General features: G+C 38.5%; 1 protein-coding gene across 2 annotated transcripts in view; it reads left to right on the forward strand.

The window, feature by feature from the left end:
- Positions 1–15,971, forward strand: part of slc9a1a (solute carrier family 9 member A1a) — a 48,807-nt gene that overhangs the window by 11,661 nt on the left and 21,175 nt on the right. For both annotated transcript variants that reach the window (XM_047360708.1, XM_047360709.1), the window contains exons 2-3: positions 10,451–10,911; positions 12,141–12,391. In XM_047360708.1, the coding sequence (XP_047216664.1) occupies positions 10,451–10,911; positions 12,141–12,391 (712 nt within the window). The remainder of the gene's footprint in view (positions 1–10,450; positions 10,912–12,140; positions 12,392–15,971) is intronic.

Here is a 15,971-nt window from a genome sequence, read left to right on the forward strand (position 1 = left end):
TGGCATTGGCATGAGTGACCAAAGGTTTGGCTATAGCAGCCTGGCCGTGTATATTGACCCTGTGGAGCTCCCGACGGACAGTTCTGGTGGAAACAGGAGAGTTGAGGTGCACATATAATTCTGCCGTGATTTGGGCAGCCGTGGTTTTATGTTTTTTTGGATACAATCTGGGTTAGCACCCGAACATCCCTTTCAGACAGCTTCCTCTTGCGTCCACAGTTAATCCTGTTGGATGTGGTTCGTCCTTCTTGGTGGTATGCTGACATTACCCTGGATACCATGGCTCTAAATACATCACAAAGACTTGCTGTCTTGGTCACAGATGCGCCAGCAAGACGTGCGCCAACAATTTGTCCTCTTTTGAACTCTGGTATGTCACCCATAATGTTGTGTGCATTTCAATATTTTGAGCAAAGCTGTGCTCTTACCCTGCTAATTGAACCTTCACACTCTGCTTACTTACTGGTGCAATGCGCAATCAATGAAGACTGGCTACCAGGCTGGTCCAATTTAGCCATGAAACCTCCCACACTAAAATGACAGGTGTTTCAGTTTCATTGTCCAACCCCTGTATTTGTCAAGACTAATTCATAAGCTTACAGGAAAGTCTGCTTTGCTGAAGACAAAGGATAAAGGTGGTTTGAGATTTTAGTTAACTTAGAACCTCTATTGCATGAGTAAAGTCTTAGATCATGGAAAAAAAAATTGTAATTGAGCTACCGAAAAACACATTCAGTTTAGGAATGTTTTTAAATGCACAGCATAAACGTGAGCATTTGCCGTGAAAGTTTTCTTTATTGTCCTCATAAAATAATTTTCCAAGATAGGAGGAAATGTTTGATTGTAACATTTTAAAAACAAGACGCTATATAGACAAGACTTTACAGGTAGTAGTTCCTTAAATAGGTTGTTGCCTTATCAAATGTGCATCTGGCACTGATTGTCCTGGTGAACTTTTGTGTTTCAGTATGAAAACACTCACTAGAGATACAAAAGTGGTACACACCTGTGTTAATTACCTTGATACTTGGAGTTATTTGTGTCCTACATCCCCCTCCCTCAGGTGAGGTTGTTGTAACAGGTCAGCCTTGTACAGTTGGTTCACTCTCCTTTTATGATTCAGAACTGACCAAACATTCTCAGAGGGAGTGTGTTACTTCAGTGCAGCAATGAAAGCATACGGTTTATGATGTGGCTGGAGTTTGGCTGCAACCCAAAACCTGTTTTTCTCACATTGGAGCCAACACCAGAAACGGCATCCGTTAAATAAAGCCATGTTAGAAGGTGTTTCTCTTCAGCTCTTGGGAGATTAGTGAACATCTATTACCATTCTATTATAATCTATGATAAAAAAATCTCTTTGTCATTGATTATTGTTATAGTGATATTTGTTTAATCTAATTTGCAGTTGGTATGACTAGTGAGTCATTAAACAATACAATATTATCAGAGGTTTCCTAGGGTTAAATAGCAATAAATATTTCAGCCACCAAAGATTATGATTTCTTAATACCATCACCAAAATGTCAAATGGATGTTACAGAAATCATATTTTTAAATGTAATACTTTTAGAGTGACATTTGTTTTTTTTTTTTTTGTAGTGGGAAATTAACTTTTTGGTTTTATTGCTGTCTGACTAGTAGTATTTATCACATTTTGTATCACACAGCATTTATTACATTTCAGGGGTATTTATCATTTTTTGCAGGGCTTTGTTAAAGACTAAGAACTATATTACACATGCACACAGATATTTATAGTATTCACAGAGAAAACTGTGTGTTTGTCCTTGGCCTTAAGGGGAGACTTAGATTACTCACCTGATCAATTCATGAATTCTCAGAAGGTATTTGGGGTTAGAGGTTGGGAAGGGATACAGTGCGACAGAACGCACTGCATACGTAGTTGTGCAAAGTGAATTGAACATTTTTGTTATGAAACAGAACAGAAAGTCCACGATTATCCTATATCTACTGCAGAGTTCTTTGCAATCTTTAAAAAATTGCAGTTACCTAATTTTATGCTTATTGGTAATATTTTTATCATTTTGTGATGCTGATGGCCGTCATCAGTACCTTGACAGGAAGAATGTCAGAGAGGGGAGGGGAGACATACAGTAAAAGCTCCCAGGGTTGGTAATTGAACCCAGGACAGCTGCTTTGAGGACTATATCCTCTGTGTACAGTGCACCTGCTCATCCACTGAGCCATGCATATATTTATATTCTTATTTTAATGTAAATTAGTTTTATTTTGTTGTAGTAACTTTAAACTATAGTCACAATTTTGTTTATTTATAATAGGCAATGTAATTTAAAATGCTAAATTTGCTTCTGGGTAGCTGTAGGTTATTTCAGACTGCACAGTGACCATCTTTTCAAAGATAGACTTTATCTTTACCAATACTATGTTAGGAATGCTGAAGTTGTTAGAAACACGTAGTTGCAGATTAGGTTGCTTCCTAAAGAGACATACCCATAACCTAAGAGCTAAAGCAACCAAGCATTTCCTGATATAATGTGTCAGTTTCTTTTGAAAATGTTTAGCTTTTCAGGAGTAGTTAGTACATTAGTTGTTGTGGAGAGTGGGTAAACACATCAGTAACACGAGCTTTAAAACCTTCCTAATTTACAATGAGTATGGAAGGAAAGTTCTGGTATTGCATTAGAAAGCACGCCTTGAGCAAAGCTAAAGTCAGCGTCACAAACTGTGCTTTGCTTATATTTACTGTGTTATTTAGGTTAAGACTTGGACCAGAACACCTCCAGGTTTATTGGCAAGACTTATTGACTTTCTCCTAATCTTGAAGACCACTGTACTTACATTCCATTTCTAGGGTGGAAAATTTAAGGTGGTCATAATGGGGGAAATTCAGCTACATCTACCTATCAGCAGCAACCCATTGCTCAGTGTTCAAGAATGCGGAAGTTGAAAAAACAAGCAATATATGCAAAGTTTGGTAACTTCTTTGATCAACAATTAAACCATCACACTCAGCAATCGATTGGTCTAAGAGAAAAACACACAAACAAATCAGCAGCAGAAGACTCTTTGGGGAAGAAAATGTCCAACAGTTAAAACAGCAGACTATGAAATCGGACAAAATTACTTAAAAAATGGTCTGCTTAGGCACACACCAGTCTACCTGAAACCTGGTAAATTGTGATAGGTTATTGGCTGCTGTCTAAAATAGATGGTGCAAAAAGCACAGATAGTAGAATGAAAGTAGCACATGGCCAGATTACTCATAATTTGAGGACTGAACCTAAGTCCATTAGAAAAAGTGTCCTACCGGTTTAGCCCTGTATCGACGAGTGATGGCTCTGAGCCTCTCTGTAGTCTAGCGCGCTGCTGGGTGGGTCTTTTAGCGTTACAAACACATATCGGACAATCTAATATACATAATTATTAAAGTTACAGATGTGAAACAGTCAAATTTACACTTAATTTTTAGAGCATCATACATTGTTTCAAAGGTCTATGAGACTTCATAGTTCAGTCTGCAGCCTCACCGATTTTGTGGGTTTCCTCAACTATTGTCCAACATCGATGGGTCAAGTTGCAGCCATTTCCACACATATTCCACTCCTCACATGTTATTACATTATTCAATTCTTTATCCCATCTTGTTCACATAATCTGTTGAGATTCCTTTCTCCTCCAACAAGCCCTGATAGACCTTAGAAATAATAGATCTACATTGCTTAGAGTAAGCTTGAGAGACTAGTTGGATGATCTTGTTGGCCTCTGAAATATACATTTTTGGTATGATTGAAAAATGTATTGTCGTAGTTGTAAATATCTAAAAATTACCTTTTTCTAAATTATATTTTTGTATTATTGTTTGGAAGCTTGGTAAAGTATTCTTATCCAGTATTCTGCAATATGCAGTTCTTCCTTTATGTGACCAGTTTAAATTTTGAATAAGTTTTTATTGGAATATTGCCACAAGTTTTCCATTTCCTTCCACCTAACCTCGCAAGTACCGTCACAGCTCTGTGTTACTGTTTTGAGTTAAGCTCCAAGGTAACAATCATGGAAATTTGGGAGGGATAAACCCCCTTTTCCTGTCTAATCATGAGAGTAATATATTTAACTCTGGGTTTTTGCCCCTTCCAAGTAAAACTGGCTGTTTGTTGCACTCACCAGTCAATAGAGATTTTATCTTTGAGCTCTGTTGATGGATAACAGTTAAAACACTCAGCAACTCTAGAAGGGTGTGGATCGATTGGTTTGGGTTGGATAGATATAAAAGGACGTCATCTGCATATAAAGCAATTTTAAGTTCTCTAAAATCAATTGCTCTATGTAAAGGACAAAAAGAATTGGAGTCAGTGGGCAGCCTTGTCAAGTGGATCACTCTAGCCTTATCCAGTCTGTTAAACGTCCCTTTATCTTGTCTCTCGCAGTAAGTGCTGAATATAGTGTTTTAATACTATTGATTAAACTTTCAAAAAGGCTAATTGTTCCATGACTAAGAATAAATATTCCCAACTGATGCAGTCAAAGGCCTTTTCTGCATCTAGACTAACCATTACTGTTTTATGATTATTGGTCTGAATATTATGGATTATATGAAGTGAATGTTTTATATTGTCCTGAGTTTGTCGACCACTGACGAAACCAGTTTGGACCTCGTCAGTCAACTCTGAGACAAATAAATTCAGCCTATAAGACAGGATAGATAGCATATAATTCATCGTCTTGGTTCAGAACTGATATAGGTCTATATGAGCTGCATAATGTTTTATTCTTGCCTTGTTTTGGTATAACTGATACAATTGCCTTAGACCACGATAATGGTGTTTTCATTTTCATTAGTGTCAATTCAATTTTAGTGTCAGTTCAACGAGAATGGCACTGTAAGCTGGTCTGCTACAAAATAAATGGTATATCTTTTTCTAAAGAAAAAAAAAATCTCAACCTTTTGCCTGGGTTTAACATATATAACTTTAGTTTAGGAGATTCTCATTGGATTTTCTTCATCCCACATTTAGTCTCATGCAGTTTAGACAACAGAAAATTGCATCCTAAAGCACGAAATTGTGATTATAAATGATGTTTTGCTGAACTGTATTTCACCACAAAACATCATGTAGCTGTACTTTGCTATAGTAATAAAATCTGTTTTACTTTGTGCAGCTGTTGCTCCCTCTTATCTTCTGATGCTGATGCAGCCTGTGGTTTACCTATCAATGAACACTTGCCCATAGCGGTTGCAGCATTACCTCTTTAAAGCACCCTATTGTCTTAGCAGGAACTTTTTCCTAGGGATAGCTCAAAAGGCGTAGCAGAGGGTTTGTAGCGAAGAGTGTTGAGAGCTGCTGTCACAATATGTGGAACAAAAGGGAAACATGAACTTGCCATCATGTGCTGTGCAGATTGGAGCTTGGTTTCACAATGATTACATATCTGTCGTTTTCTAAAGAATGTCTCATAGGAGAACAAATACAGTGGTCATCACAGAAATGATCTCTACTAGGACTCTGTTGTTCTATCTTTTAAGGAAACGTTTTATGTTTGCAGCTGTCAATATGTTCTTACATTAGCTTCTGAGGCTAAGTTTGTAGTCCTTTTTTTTGTTTAAAACCTCATTTTCATTGGTTGAAAAGAAATACTTTGTAGTGAAACATATCTCTCAAATTGTCCCTTTTAACTTTTATAAGAAAGGTTTTATAATATAGAATTTGCTAAGAATATTATAAGAAGGATCATACACAGCTATTGGCATATAACAGAATTATTCTTGTGAGAAATCCTCTGAAGATGTCACTGTTATGTTCACATATAACACTAGGGGTTCTGCTGAGTTATCCCCACACCAGGCCATAATAAATAATTCAAACCAAGAGCAGTCTTGCACAACTGCTTGTGCACAATGGTCCACATTAAACAATGAAATGATGACTCAGAGCTGCTTATCTGTCACACACCACTGTGGTCACAAACAAGGCCTCACTCACTCCAAAGTAAACGTGTTTCATGACCTTTCTGTGAAATCCAATCTGTTCACAGTGGTGTTAGAAAAGCTGGTCAGCTAATTAAATGTCACGGTTTTTACAACTACAGTTAAACCAATGACCCGTCAGTCACAATCTTCAACAGAAAATGCTTTTAAAAGTGTTTTTTCTTTTTTCCTCTCCTTTGGGCTTACTCTTTGGAGCTTATGCAGTTGCCAACGGTGTACAGCTAGTCACCTGGCAACAGGACAATGTTGCTAGCTTTGGAAATGATGATGTGTGGCAAGTACCAAGCTGTGTCAACACTGGGTACACTTATAGAAATGAAAGAGCTGCCACCCTTAGCTGGTTTTATATTATCTTGCTGCATAAAGGCTCTTATGATGGAGTATAGCACAGGACACAGGAGCTATTGTTGTCAAACAGCCATGACAAATAGCCTAAAGGTCAAATTTATAAGTGCAAAATAAAAAAAAATATTCCTTATTGTCTATGTCCATACAATGTTTACTTGTACAATTACAACATACAGTGCCTTGCAGAAGGACTTGAACTTTTTCCTCATTTGACTGTTACATCAACAAGCTTTAGTTTATGTTATTTTGATTTTTTGTATAAGTGCAACAGAAAGTAGTGCATAACCTAGAAGTTAAAGGGAAAGGAAACATTATTTTGAAAACTATTATTATTCAACCTCCCGAGTCAGTACTTGGTAGAAATATTGTTCGCAGCAATTCTAGCTGCAAGACCTTTTGAGCATGGATATTCCAATTTACACATCTAGAGACTGACATGTTTGTCATTCCAAACATGGATATGACTTGATTTAAACCATTCCATTGCAGCTCTGCCTGTATGTTGTTCTGTTTTGCCCCAGTCCAAAGTATTTGCAGATTCTAATAGTTACTTCCAGTATTGCCCATTATTCAGCTCATCCATTCCCATCAGCTTTCAACAACGGCTTTTTGTTTGTCACTTTTCCATAAAGGTGAAATTTGTCTGGTGCACAGCTATTAATTGTCCTTTTGACAGATTTTCCCACCTGAGCTGTGTTTTGATGCAGCTCCTCTAGATTTACCATACTATTGGCTTCTGTTCTGATAAATGTGCAGAATAGATGTATTTGTCCTGAGATAATATTAAACACTTGTGGACTCTTTAACAATTAGCTTATTTTTTAAAAACAGTTGTTTGCAGTGGGTTTTGCACGTGGGGTACCACAGAGAGGCGAATGCTTTTGCAAGGAACTGTACATACATTTTACCACACTGCCCTCACTATGAATTATTCTTTTTTTTTTCCCGCCCTATTTCACTATCTAATATTCTCTACACTTAAAGAGCACTGAGAGTACTGATTTAAGTCCTGCAGGAGAGAGTGATGCATCAAGACACTGAACAAGCCTTTGCAAGATGTCTTGCGAGCTCTTACATGTAGAAGGCTCAGTAATCATCCTGAAATGACCTTTTTGATTCCTCCTGATTGAACTGCATCCACAGCCCTGTCCCTTTTGGTCACCCAGGAAATATTTAATTTAGTGTTTCTGTCTTTGATCTTGTATTGAATGATTCTCCTTGAGGCATGAGCAGTATTACATTTATACCATCTAGCTGTGACTTCTTTTTTTCTAGAAGACTGCATACTTTAGCATTTTAACAGTGTTCCCATTCTGGCAGACCTCCGCCGATGGGACATTTAAGAAATATGTTCCCGATATATACTTTTTTTCAACAGGAATTACGTAAATATTCTTGTGCATGTGTGACCTCTATTCCTGTCTCTGCAGAGATACCAATATTCATTCGGCAGGCTCATCAGTCACAATGTACCTCAGTTTTATTGCCATATTACACACCAATTCGTTGTGGGCTATTTATGGTTTAGGATTCAAAGGCACTTGCTGGAATGCTTTACACAAGGTTATTGTGGGACTGTTTGTATATTAATAATACCACTGCCCTGTTTCCCACATGACCATCTAGATTCTGACATACATGTCTTTGATTGGTATGTCTTCTAAAAACTGCACATTACCTTGTTTCACTGTTTAGACATGTTGAGTCGATTTGCTAAGTCAGAAGCAGCAGAGGTTTGTCAGGTATGTCAGAGTGTTTGAATTTATTAAACTGAGGCCTGAAGTACTCCCTCTGGGCACAGTTATAATGCTTCTGTCAAGTTGTGTATTTGAATGATACGTGTCGTGGTAACTTTCCATGCGGATCATATAAGCTGCAAATGATTATGATAAAATAATTGAGGAATTCTTAAATAATATTGGAAAGGTGTGGTCCTCTTTGACTTAAAGTAGTGCCCCAACAGATAATTTGCTCTACCTGTTTATGTGAGTCTTGTAAATCTTTTGGCCTTGCAGGTTGTCTGCAAAGAAAGAGCACTAAAAAAGTCCCCTGAGTTCTCCCTTTCAGATGTTAATGCTTTCTCCTAGCTAACTTTTTCTTTTGGCTCTGTTATGCCTTTTAAATATAATGTTTGTCTGAGAACCAATTGGAACTTTCCTGGCCTTTTCATTTGTGACCTATTGTCCCCAAACTGGACTGTTACAGTGTCACAGGACTGGAGGGTGTCTGATACCAATCTAAAGCAGTTTGATGGTCCGAATACACCATGGTCAGGTGCACTGGCACTGCAGAGTTACACAAGACAGAGAATCATGCGAACACATGTCACATCACAGTGGCCAGTTCCCTGTAACCGACAATCAATTGTGGTTTCAATGTGTATAATTGCTTTATCAAAGGACTGTTTGGGTGCAATACTTGGTTGGCTGTTGTATTCCAGGTTACATGCATTCAAACTCTGCTTGGCAATAATTTTGTGCCGTGGAAGGACTTTCTCTGGTCTTTATACCTACACCTGTGTGAGGGTTCATCATGATGTTGGAACAGAAAAGTGAGCAGAATGTGGGTTAAATACAGTTAAAATCATCATTGCTATGTTAAACAGTATTATATTCCAATATGTTCATAAATGAACACAAACCAAAGGAGCTCTTGTAGGTAAGTGTTGGACAATGGAAAGACTTTTCTTGCTATAAAAGCAGTATAAGAAACTGTAATGGGTTTTGTGACATTGACAATAAAGCAACAAACTGCAGCTTAATGCTTCATGTGAATCATTTTTTAAAATCCTGGTTGTAATTTAGGTTAGGTTTTTTTCTTAATGTGGTAGACAAATGTTTGTAAAAACAGTATCTAATTAGGTAATTAGTTGTTCCCATATGAAAGTGTTGTCACCTGTGGTCTTGTAATGTATTGCTTTGCACATACTCTTGTTTCTATTTTGTCTCTTTGTCATTACTTCATAGAGACATTTGTTACTTCAACTTGACACAAACGTGTGTACAGTAAATATAGCCGGGGCATAAACTGCTCGCCGCAGGGCATTTGAATTCTTTGTCACCTTTTTGTATATTGCTGGGCCAACAGCTGCAGTAGTCCTGTCACCTCACAGTGCAAATATAACTTTAGCTGTGGGTTGGGCTTTATGTGATCCCAACCCTGTTAGATTGTCATCATTTAAACACAAAGGATAAACTTTAAATGTAAAACAGCTTTTTCTTATTTGTCTGGTCAGACAGAGACGTTCTCTGCAGACATGCTTGTGCTGTGATGCCTCTGCCTAAGACGAGAGTCGATCATTACAAGATACTTCAATTAGCAGGAACTCAAAGTGAATTAACTTGTAATTCAAAAAGATAAAAAAGGGTTTTAAGATATATATATTTTTTTATTTCCCTGACATCACTTTTTTGAGTTCTCATCTTTCTAATGTTTGCCTATAAGGGATAGATCTCAGATTCAGCCTTGAAATGTCAGTCTGTTTGTGAGATCTGTCCTGTGGACTGTTTCTTTTTTCTTGCCTTCATTTCTTTCTTCCAGAATAAAGTTATAGTGATATTTTCAGTAAATTGAAAGTCCACAGTGTATAGCTTTTCATGCAGAGAACATGTTCTGTCAGGTCATAGCTGAAACGAGCAAAAAAACAACTTGCAAGGTCTGACGTGTCTGCACAGCTTTCACAAGAAACATAGGTCATTGCAGTTCTGTGACAGACACATTGCACAATAGTAAGGTCTTCAAATATTTCATGCAGTGTTTCAGTCTTGTGCAATATAGTTTTTGTCTTATGAGTGTCATCTAAGTCTAAGTAAGTCAGAATTATTTACCTTGCTGTATTATACCACCATACTACTCTAATTTACAGCTTATTATCCTTAAGATTGACTTGCAGGTAATTTTGATGAAAACGTTAATTTAGCTGACATGAAATAGAATGAAACATTTGGCTCTGCTAAAATCCTATCTTGGCATTACAAACATCGTAAGCATTTGGAATTGGATGTTTAATATCCTCTGACCTTATGAGTTTGAGTCTTCCCTAATTCTCCTGACTTGACAGAAATGTCAAAAATGAACATAAACTGATTTTAAGTAATAATTTAAAGTAAATTACTTTATTCTTTTTCACGGCAGGTTTCCATCTGATTCCTCGTCTGTCGAACATCGTTCCTGAGAGTTGCCTGCTTATTGTTGTCGGGCTGCTGGTGGGATGTCTCATCAAGCTAGCTCGAGAAGATGTCCCACCAGTCCTAGACTCTCAATTCTTCTTCCTCTGCCTGCTGCCCCCCATCATCCTGGATGCTGGCTACTTCCTGCCCATCCGACCCTTTATGGAAAACCTTGGAACAATCCTGATGTTTGCTGTTGTGGGGACTTTATGGAATGCATTCTTCGTCGGAGGCCTCCTCTTTGCGTTATGTCAGATCCCACAAGCCGGCCTTGATATTGGACTACTGCCTTGCCTGCTGTTTGGTTCCATCATCTCTGCTGTGGATCCTGTTGCTGTGCTCGCTGTCTTTGAAGAGATTCACATAAATGAGCTGTTGCACATCCTGGTGTTCGGTGAATCGCTCCTGAATGATGCTGTAACTTTGGTAGGTGGTCATACTTTGAATTTAAAAATAAGAGATGGTTAGGTGCACATCAGTAGATGAACATGCAGTGCATCTAAATATTCAGATGAAGGCATAAAAGCCTGCACACTAAATTTTGACAGTGGGAATAATATTTTATAAACCGATAATATTTTGGCTTAACTCTGACCTTTGTCATCTATGTCTCAGATATGTTGGCTTTTGTTCTGAACTTTTTTTTTTTTTTTTTTCAAAATTACTTTTTCAGCGCTGTGTGATTGATGCCATGATGCATCAGTAAAAAAAAAACTGAACTCTTTCAGTGTTTGACTGGAGCTCAGATAACAAGAAGATCCATCCAAGGTTTTCTTTTGTGGTGTTTAAAATTGAGTTTTATTGGCAAGAGTACACATTTTTTACAGTTGTTTCGATTTGCCATCATATTTTTGGTAATATATTTTTGCTCTTTTGCCGCCTCACTTTTCACAACTAAGAACATTGTGGCACAAAATCCATCCATATCATCAATGACTTTCTATTCCTGAATTATAGCTTTTAAAACCACAAATCTTTAGACCCGACACTGGTCATTTTAACACCAACCAGTACAATGAATATTGTTCCTGTGACTGCTTAATACTTTGCAGTTTTATCCCACCTGTTCGTGATACTCTCAGTCCATCAAGGCCATTGTCTCCAGGTCACAAACGTGGTTCCATGTTTAGCACGAGCGAGCATTTCATAACAGCAGGTTAGCATACAGAGAGCAGTCTTGCACATAAAGAACGGATTGGCAGTGTGTCCCTAGATTAGTCTGCCTGTTGCTGCAGAAGGTTTTATATTTGGGCATACTAAGCTAGTAGCTTGTGGATAACGTGTATAGTATATCTAAGTATATTTTTGTGAGTTCAGCACAAATGATGACCATATGAGACTTATGTGGTATGTTCTATGTTACAGATGCCTAAATAATAAACATGTCTGACATGGTCTGATGGTGATGTGATGTGTTTTATGAGATTTTCTTGTGAATTTGTTAAAAAATGTATCCAAATTGTTTGTGCAACTTTATCCACTTCAATAGTAAAACTAATGATATACTGATACAAGTTTTAATAGAAGTTTCTTAATTTATTTTCTGTATGTTTATTGTAGTTCTTCCTGTTTCTTTGGGTCATCTTTTCATGTTTTTAATTCTCTCCCCTTTTTTCCTTTTCCAATATTATCTCCATCACATTTTGCTCTCATAGGTACTCTACAACCTTTTTGAGGAGTTTTCAGAAGTTGGCTCAGTGACGGTGTTGGACGGCATCCTGGGAGTCATCTCATTCTTCATCGTTGCATTGGGTGGCGTCCTGTTTGGAGCCATCTACGGGTTCCTGGCTGCCTTCACGTCTCGTTTCACCTCACACACTCGGGTTATCGAGCCCCTTTTTGTGTTCGTCTACAGCTACATGGCCTACCTGTCAGCTGAGATGTTCCACCTTTCAGGCATCATGGCGTAAGTTTTGGGAGAGGGTCAGACAGAAGTACTTTTTTTTAAAGATGTGACATCTGGGACTCAGAACTTTGGCATCAATTCATAACACAATTGCCACCTCAGAAAAAAAGGATTGATGACAAAGCCTCTGGCTTCGGTTTTCAGTATTTGTGAGGACGTTTGTCTGTGTGAGGTAGCTTTTAGACTTCCAAACCGGCATCCTACGAACGCAACTGTGAGGGTGAAACTGTTCTACAATAATGTAGCTGTCAAAACATTTTTCACTGGACTCTTATTAGTCCAAATGCAGTTAGTTTTATCACAACAGCCCTAAAAAGGCACCTCAGGCTTATGGTACACGTGGTGGTTGGCAGGGAAGTTAAAGTACTCCGATGGCAAGTGTAGTCAAACATTCTCTCCCCCATTTGGCTTTGACAAGGAGATAAATTTCAGTTGCTACAGCTAATTATTGGTAAAATAAAAGCAATTTCTCACCTGAAGAACATGCTCATAGAAGTCACTCACATTCACCTCATGGTATGCCTGTCTACTCTGCTTGGTCTATCTGTCCCAATCGTAACATAAACGGTTGTCCCCATCCCACAGCTTTAAGTTTTGGCTTCTCATATAATTTAAGATTCCAGTTGTTTTATAATATCAAGACAAAGCGAGTTTCCAGTAGAGAGGCTGGTTTTGGTGGGTGAGGAGAAATCCGTCGTCTTCGGCTGTTTAGTGCTGTGAGCATTTCCACCCACGATTCCAGCATACAGTAGTTTATGTGTGGCCGATTATTCAGCCATTGGACATTAAAAGGGTCCTTTTGTTTTGTCAAGAAAACAATTTCTTCAATTATCGAAAGAAATTTCCAGATTGTGCAGTTACAGAGGGTAAGTCATCATCTATATGGCAAAACAACAGGATTCGAAAATATACCATAAAGGTGTAGTTATAGTCATGCAGGACCCTGCTGAGGGCGCACGAGCCTGAACAAGTGCTGCAGGCGTCTACAGGTCCTTCTCAAAATATTAGCATATTGTGATAAAGTTCATTATTTTCCATAATGTCATGATGAAAATTTAACATTCATATATTTTAGATTCATTGCACACTAACTGAAATATTTCAGGTCTTTTATTGTCTTAATACGGATGATTTTGGCATACAGCTCATGAAAACCCAGAATTCCTATCTCACAAAATTAGCATATTTCATCCGACCAATAAAAGAAAAGTGTTTTTAATACAAAAAATGTCAACCTTCAAATAATCATGTACAGTTATGCACTCAATACTTGGTCGGGAATCCTTTTGCAGAAATGACTGCTTCAATGCAGCGTGGCATGGAGGCAATCAGCCTGTGGCACTGCTGAGGTCTTATGGAGGCCCAGGATGCTTCGATAGCGGCCTTTAGCTCATCCAGAGTGTTGGGTCTTGAGTCTCTCAACGTTCTCTTCACAATATCCCACAGATTCTCTATGGGGTTCAGGTCAGGAGAGTTGGCAGGCCAATTGAGCACAGTGATACCATGGTCAGTAAACCATTTACCAGTGGTTTTGGCACTGTGAGCAGGTGCCAGGTTGTTCTGAAAAATGAAATCTTCATCTCCATAAAGCTTTTCAGCAGATGGAAGCATGAAGTGCTCCAAAATCTCCTGATAACTAGCTGCATTGACCCTGCCCTTGATAAAACACAGTGGACCAACACCAGCAGCTGACACGGCACCCCAGACCATCACTGATTGTGGGTACTTGACACTGGACTTCTGGCATTTTGGCATTTCCTTCTCCCCAGTCTTCCTCCAGACTCTGGCACCTTGATTTCCGAATGACATGCAGAATTTGCTTTCATCCGAAAAAAGTACTTTGGACCACTGAGCAACAGTCCAGTGCTGCTTCTCTGTAGCCCAGGTCAGGTGCTTCTGCCGCTGTTTCTGGTTCAAAAGTGGCTTGACCTGGGGAATGCGGCACCTGTAGCCCATTTCCTGCACACGCCTGTACACGGTGGCTCTGGATGTTTCTACTCCAGACTCAGTCCACTGCTTCCGCAGGTCCCCCAAGGTCTGGAATCGGCCCTTCTCCACAATCTTCCTCAGGATCCGGTCACCTCTTCTCGTTGTGCAGCGTTTTCTGCCACACTTTTTCCTTCCCACAGACTTCCCATTGAGGTGCCTTGATACAGCACTCTGGGAACTGCCTATTCGTTCAGAAATTTCTTTCTGTGTCTTACCCTCTTGCTTGAGGGTGTCAATAATGGCCTTCTGGACAACAGTCAGGTCGGCAGTCTTACCCATGATTGGGGTTTTGAGTGATGAACCAGGCTGGGAGTTTTAAAGGCCTCGGGAATCTTTTGCAGGTGTTTAGAGTTAACTCGTTGATTCAGATGATTAGGTTCATAGCTCATTTAGAGACCCTTTTAATGATATGCTAATTTTGTGAGATAGGAATTTTGGGTTTTCATGAGCTGTATGCCAAAATCATCCGTATTAAGACAATAAAAGACCTGAAATATTTCAGTTAGTGTGCAATGAATCTAAAATATATGAATATTAAATTTTCATCACGACATTATGGAAAATAATATCACAATATGCTAATATTTTGAGAAGGACCTGTATACTTGACGCTTATGTTGCTGCAATATTTTCCGAAAACACAGGAGGCAGTATGCTACATAACCACTGGAAATGTAATAAGAGAGAAGAAACGCTTCACGTCACACACCAAAACAATTCTTATTAACGTGATTCTGTTTTTTGCAAGGTTCTAACTAGTTTAAAAACAAATTACAAAATTTTCAAATCTATTCTAAAACAGACAGGAAGCCAATGCAATGAAGATAAAACAGGTGTAATGTATTCCCGTCTGGGAGTGTGAGTTAGAGGTTAGCTGCTGTTTTCTGAACAAGTTGGAGGCGACTAATGGATGACTGGGGTACACGAACATAAAGAGCGTTGTGAGAGGTATCACCACGGATGTCACCTGAGGGACACGCCTCAAACCGCAGATACAGCCTACCTTCGCTTCGCTTTCCAATCCACAGACCACAGCTGGATCTCTCATGTCTATGTCCTCTGCTCTCATAGTGCTACCACACTCAGACGTTTCTGTCAAGGACCAGTTGTGTATATTTGCAAGTGGAAGGTAAAATTAGCCATTTCAACAGGTAATGTTTGGAGGCTGGTAAATGTTGATGGCTGCATTGTTTTGTATTTGATGTTGCTACCAGGTGTGTCCTCACCGCTGCACACAGAATTTGTGGCTGGAGGAGATAATGCTATAGAGCCTGAACTACTCATGACATTTGGAGCTCAAATCTATACATGTCACATAAGCAGTAACCTAAAATACAAATAGTTTGGACTGCAGCAGATATGGAAAGCCAAAAGGGCCACAATTCCATAAATTAAAAAGTCTAAAAATTGTATTAATCTAATTTCTGCATGAAGTAATGAATCGAGACCTTAAAAATATATTGAAAAATATTTTTTATTTATGTATTTGACATGAATGTTTCCAATTAAATTATATATAGCAATGTAATAGTGTAAGAATTTAATAACATATTTATTTTTGGGGTTTATGTCGCTGTTAACTAAGCAAAAA

This window comes from Girardinichthys multiradiatus, chromosome 3 (assembly GCF_021462225.1).
Source record: "Girardinichthys multiradiatus isolate DD_20200921_A chromosome 3, DD_fGirMul_XY1, whole genome shotgun sequence".
NCBI classification, from domain to species: domain Eukaryota; kingdom Metazoa; phylum Chordata; class Actinopteri; order Cyprinodontiformes; family Goodeidae; genus Girardinichthys; species Girardinichthys multiradiatus.